Genomic DNA, 5996 nt, shown 5'->3' with positions numbered 1-5996 from the left:
GTGACCACTTGGCACCACGAAACAAGTGACGGGTGGGGCGTGTGACCGTCGTGTGCTTACCATAATTGAAAAGCATTAACAAATTAGGTTTGATATAATCGTACGGTGCGCTCGCCGTGCGGCAGAAAGGGCGCGTGACGTCACAGGAGACGCGTCAATGTGACAATCACAGAGTGCCACGACAAATGCTGACCTATTTCCGGTTCCTGTTTTGGGGTTGCTCTTCCACAGAAATGGATCACTTATCACCACCACCATCGCCACCGGTCGGTCAGACACCGCCGGCTGTCAGTGCGCTGACCGCGCTCAATGCATCCTCCGCCAGCTTAATCCAACGTGCGTCCGCCTTCAGCTCGGTGCTCGGTCAAAAGTGGAATCCTCGAGGTAAGTTTGAGGTGCGAGAGAGCGTTGGCGCTGTATTAATCCCCTTTTCGTCCATGATCTCAGATTTACCGCTACTGTACAATCCGCTGTTCTACTCCGGAGCGGCCTTTCTGTGGCCGCAGTTCCTGTTACCACAGCAACCGCTCAGCACACCCGTTTCACCGAACCTCAACACCAGCAACAGTGGACGTGATTATGCACTGACACCGGAAAAGGAAGAGATCATCGGTAGGTTTTGCGCACAACTCAAGTAGTGCTCCCGGATCTGTCACGAGAACGCCTTCCTCTATCTCTTCCATGCAGATGAAGATATGCCCCTGAACCTGTCGCTGAAACCATCGAGCTCTACGCCACACCATGGCCGACACCATCCGATCCACATCTGGTCACCGGCCAGCATGTGCGAGAAGGAAACGCTCGATGGTGACCAGCAGAGCAACATTGACATCGAGAACGATGGTGATGAGCCGGAAGATGATTCGTCAGCCGGTGAGCATCAGATCGATGGTTCGTTCAGTGAAACTCTCCAGCGACAGCAGCAGCACCGCCAGCGTGAAACGGCACGTATCCTGACCGAGTACAACAGTCTACTGAGTCGGCGAGCACCGTCAGCTTCTTCCGGGTCAGCACCAACTTCCTCCTCGATGCAGGACTACTTCAACTACAGCAAAATCAGCAAAGGCTACTATACGCACCTCCAGCAGCAACAGCGCAACCTCGAGGTGTTGCGCCAGAACAAAACGGACGTCTACGTACTCAATCCGGCCAACAACAACAACAACCTGGAGGGTGTGAAGAACGCTAACCACGAATCGCGTGTCGGCGGTGCGGTGATGTGTGCACGGATGAGCAGCAACGGTAGTGCCGGTAGTGCTGGGTTGGTAGGGGAAACGACAATCGGGCCGACGATCGGCAGTGAGAGTGATAGCAAAGTGATGGTGATGGGGGTAACAGGGAGCGGTGGACAGGAGCTGATGAGCTACAAGCTGGACGCTGGACCGGCACGGCCCGACTCAACCGCACACTCCGACAGTCCTTACGGTAGCTCGAACGATTCGTCTTCCCTTCACGGGCATCAGCAGCAGCAGCAGCAGCATCATCATCATCATCCGGCGTCATCGATCGTAAATGGTGCGGTTGGCGAGACCAAGAAGAGCGTCAAGCTTTATCAGGTTAGTAATGTTTTGGGCCTTTTTTCTTGAGAAATTTGGGTGAGGTTCAGTCAGTCTTCAAAATGATTTCGTATTGAGTCTACTGGTTACTTGGTGGTTAAACAGCAATTTAGAGAAAGTCTGCAAAAATAACTATAAGAAAAATCTATACAATATGTTTGTTGGTTGAGTCCTTCAATTTGAATTCCGAATAATGTTCTGAAGGACCTTAATCGAAAAGAGATGTTTTAGTTTGACACTGAACTATTGAATTAAATGTGAGATATGTCCTTTATGTTGGTGAATAATACAACATTACATAAAAAGGTCTCTTAAAGAACATTAAAAGACGAAAACGTCATTCCTATGGAAATTTTAATGCTGAAGGACCTCCTAGGATCATCCTAGAACAATCCTTAGCATCAATTGACACCAATTAGTTGTGCTGGATTGTGTGTCAAACCGAGATAGATCTTCGATCCCATCTCAATTACAAAGTAGATTCGTTCCACGTGCCCTAACTGAAGACCCCCAGGATGTTTGTCTTTCTCACCACTTCAACACAATTACACCACGATCGTCTGATGCACGCTCGCGTGTCTGTGTCTGTGTGGTGTGTGTTCTTCATTACGCTCGCTTGAATTCCCATTCTTCTCGAAAGAATAAAAAGGATATTTGGAAACAATCAATCGCCCTCCCGCCAACAAAGACCCACAGGAAAGGGATTCAATTGGACACCTTTGGTCCACACGCTCGGCGGACATTGATTCAACTGTGCATTTGAATCGCTGAGAAGTGATCTTTTCCCCTTTTGCGAGGGAAGCATCGAGTAAGATCGACGACTATTTGCTCAAGTGCGCCGGAGTTCTGTCTCTCTCTCAGCATTGGCATCAGCATCCCCGGTCCGGGAGGTCCAGTCCATCCACGCTGCTGACTCGATTTGGAGCGCTTTGTTTGCGCCACTTCCGTTCGCCCTTTCCTTCGCTTCGTGGTGACAAATTGAGAGACCGTGGAGATGTTACCGTGCGGCACCGTCAAAGGGAACGCCAAGGTGTTGGTCCCGCGAGAACGGTGATCGGTAGCGCTGCCATCGCGACTCACTGCACGCTGGCTGCCAGTGGTTGTTTGGACAAGTGATGGCCGCCGCATCATCTTCGACCGAGTCTCGCAGGTTCATAAATTATCGGTCACACGGGTTCCAATGGGGTGGCCGGTCTGTGAGGGGGAGTTTATGCTAATGTAATCAGGTCACGTTGTGTGTGCCATCACCGTCACCACCGCCACCGCACCGACATGGTGCAATAATGTCCAAAGATGAGCGAAGAAGCCATTCGACCATGCGCACTCGACTCGGCACATTGTTGGCGCTTCTTGTCTTGTCCCGAAAAAGTACCCCACAGGACAGACAACGCAAAGACCGCGTGGTCATGGTCTAATTCCTCAAAATGGGCTGCTTCTCGTGCTGATCCCTTTATGTTGCTGATGCTCGGAAGTAGGACAGGAAGTGAGAATCATTCATCCGATCGCGTCTCGCCTCGCGTGAATCTCTACGCCCGCATGTCGCAGCAACTCACTCACTGGCTGGCTCGCTGGCTCGCTGGCGTTTGGTATTGATTTATAATCAAGGCGTAAAAGCCCTTCTGTGTCTGTCTGTCCGTCCGGCTGGCCGGCTTTTTGGAGTCACACGTCGGTACTAGTAGCATCCATAATTTAGGGATGACGGGCCGGCACTCATGAATATGTAATCGGCAAATGAGCTCGACTGAGCGACCGGGAGCCACTTCCGCGGACCAGTGTTACTGTTGTGCGAACGAGGTCGAAGGTGCATCTGCTACCGCTCGCTGCCCCTTTCTCCGCGCTGTGTGTGCGCGCTATAATTAAATTACCAAGCCAAGAATGTGGTCACAGGGAACCCATCAGTGGCCTTCACGGTTCGTCCACAGCTCCTCTCTCCCCCCGGTGGGGGTCACCCATTACTCATAAATCAAAATGCCCGATTAGCAGGTGCTACCCTGCTGCTTTTGTAGTGCTGTAGTGGGCGACAAATTGAATTACCTGCCGGTACTGTTTAATTATTACCGAGATTCAGCCAGCCTGAACCAACGTGAAAGGTGGTGTGTTAAACATCACGGGAAGAAAAAAAAAAACATCGAGACTCAATGAGCAACTCTATAGAGGGGGAGGTCAGCGCACATTAGGCATCCTGTGCCTTCGATATGAATTGATAATTTAGAAGAAGACGGTCCATTTTTGGGGACCAACTTTTGTCTCCTGTTTGTGACCTCGGTGGCATTCGTGACGCATTCAATTAGAGCAACCGTTGGAAAGCGTCGTTCGTAGTAATTAAGGCTCGGGCTACTGTTTTACGAGAACGAAAGTGAAATGTTAACGAATCCATTGTCTTGAATTGGGGTCGCTGATGGTGCCCTAATGGAGGATAGCCTCATTGATGGCTATCGATAACCAATCACTTCAAGTTTTATTAGTACATTTGGTATTTGTTCCCGGGGCCCATTGGTGGTGTCTCTAATCTTACTTATTTCTTTTCCTTTTTCCCTGTCCTTTCCTGCAGTGTAAACAGTGCGGCAAAACGTTCAAACGCTCCAGCACGCTATCGACCCATCTGCTGATCCACAGTGACACCCGGCCCTATCCGTGCCAGTACTGTGGCAAGCGCTTCCACCAGAAGTCGGACATGAAGAAGCACACGTACATCCACACCGGTAAGTTCCAACTCCTGCCTCTGTTGGGGTTCGATTGTTGTCCTTGGTGAGGACGCGCCACGCGCCAATAAGCAGTAAAAAGATGGTCTGGCATCTGGAACCTGATGCTCCCCCCCTCTCCCATTAAAACATATGTCAGTTTTGCGGTTACTTGTTGTCCACTCTTTTCACGCCTCCAGCAGGATTGTTGTTGCCTTTCAAAGGATCTCGCTTTTGGTCGGGGGCCCTCTTCGGTCTCGTTAGTCGCATCATCTGTCGATCCCAACGCTTTGATCGAGCAGTTGAACTGGCGCGTAGCCGAGAGAACGAAAGAACGAGAGAGCGAGACCTTACAAGCGCGTCTAGAAGCGTCCACAGGACGCACATCTTAATGCACTTCGTTTGCACAAATGGTTCACCTTCTCGCGTCGGTTGGGGCGGTCGGTCGGTGAATCGATGGCATTGTGCGTCGGTTAAATCAGGCAAATATTGTACCACCAGTGGCCGCCTTTTTTTTTCGGCAGTGGATAGAAGACAAGAAAAAGGTGGCATGAGGTTCGTGTTCGGGAATGTTTTCAAATTTGTCTCCAATCCAGTCGAGCAAGCTGGCAGGTACTTGTTTGCACGTTTTCGCCTCCCTGGTTCGATTGTGTGATCGTGCCGCAACGCCGTGCCGTGGAAAGAAAACCCGCAACCGCTTTTCTTTGCTCAGTGCGGAGTCTATCAGGGGAGGTGGATGAGTAATGAAAGGCGTCAGTTGTTTGTCACCGCCCCCGAGGGGGGGATGTTTGCGTCGTTGGCGTCGTCTCCGTGCTGCTGCTGTTGACGGAGGGTTTTTTGGAGGCTGCTGAGACCGATGAGCCTTCCTTCCACGTGGAGCTTTGGTTTTTCCTCCGATCACTGTCTTCCCGTGTTGCGGAGGATGTCTAGCCATCAATGGTCCAGCATTCATGACCATCCAGACTCCACGAGGTGTTCCCGGCCGCAATCCGCTCCGTAAGATTGACGACAGCAGCTTTATGGCCTTGGAAGCAGCGCGACGAACAACATGTTTTTCGACAGCAAATTGCTTCAAAGTGGAGAGTGGCCTGTTCTAGAAGCATAATTCATCCCCTTGCAAATGGATCCCAATGGGTTGCAACCAACAAATCAATGCAACGCTCGAGAGGTAACACAATCAACGTGTTAAAGAGTGCAGCGGGAAAAGAGACGATGCGAAAAATGTTCACAAAATGAAATGCATGAATGCAAACGTTTGCATTGTTGCCAAGGTGTGCCAGTGCGTAGGCCGACCACCAGGCAGTGTCCCGAGTGAACGATTAATCTTCACACGAAATGTTTTGCGCGTAGCTTGTCTCGTGAAGTCTTGCAGAGAGCGTGAGCCAACGGTCCTACTCGCTACTCGACAGACAAAGACACGACTCCAGGACACGTTTCCGATCAAACAGCTCTCACTCTCAACAGCATAAACGACACCAAACACGCTTATGCATTTTTGATTCCACGAAAAAACAATTAAAAGCAAATTAGGTGTCGCATTGTTCCTGTCGATTCATTCATTGTTTAAGAGCTCGAAAAGCTTTTCCTAAATTGAAATAACGACGAAAGCATACGGTGAGTCACTCAACAGGAGCACGCTGGGCCCCCGTTTGGGGTCTCCGCGGATTGCGTTCCGATGCAAATCCCGTTTGCTTGAAGGGAGTGGATGGTGCCGATGGACCGCACACGGTGGCGGTGGTGGTTCATATCTTGATTTAAT

The 5996-nt window shown here is 50.6% G+C and overlaps 1 protein-coding gene across 1 annotated transcript in view; it reads left to right on the top strand.

Moving 5' to 3' along the window:
* Positions 1–218: 218 nt before the first annotated feature.
* LOC126575141 (zinc finger protein sens) overlaps positions 219–5996 on the top strand; it is an 8786-nt gene continuing 3008 nt past the window's right edge. The window contains exons 1-4 of the mRNA XM_050235692.1: positions 219–384; positions 448–612; positions 688–1556; positions 4108–4258. Coding sequence (XP_050091649.1) covers positions 234–384; positions 448–612; positions 688–1556; positions 4108–4258 — 1336 coding nt within the window. The 5' untranslated portion in view covers positions 219–233. The remainder of the gene's footprint in view (positions 385–447; positions 613–687; positions 1557–4107; positions 4259–5996) is intronic.

The sequence above is a fragment of the Anopheles aquasalis genome, chromosome 3 (assembly GCF_943734665.1).
Source record: "Anopheles aquasalis chromosome 3, idAnoAquaMG_Q_19, whole genome shotgun sequence".
In the NCBI taxonomy this organism is placed as follows: Eukaryota; Metazoa; Arthropoda; class Insecta; order Diptera; family Culicidae; genus Anopheles; species Anopheles aquasalis.
The sequence above is the reverse complement of the archived record's forward strand: the minus strand, read 5'-3'. Positions and strand labels throughout refer to the sequence as shown.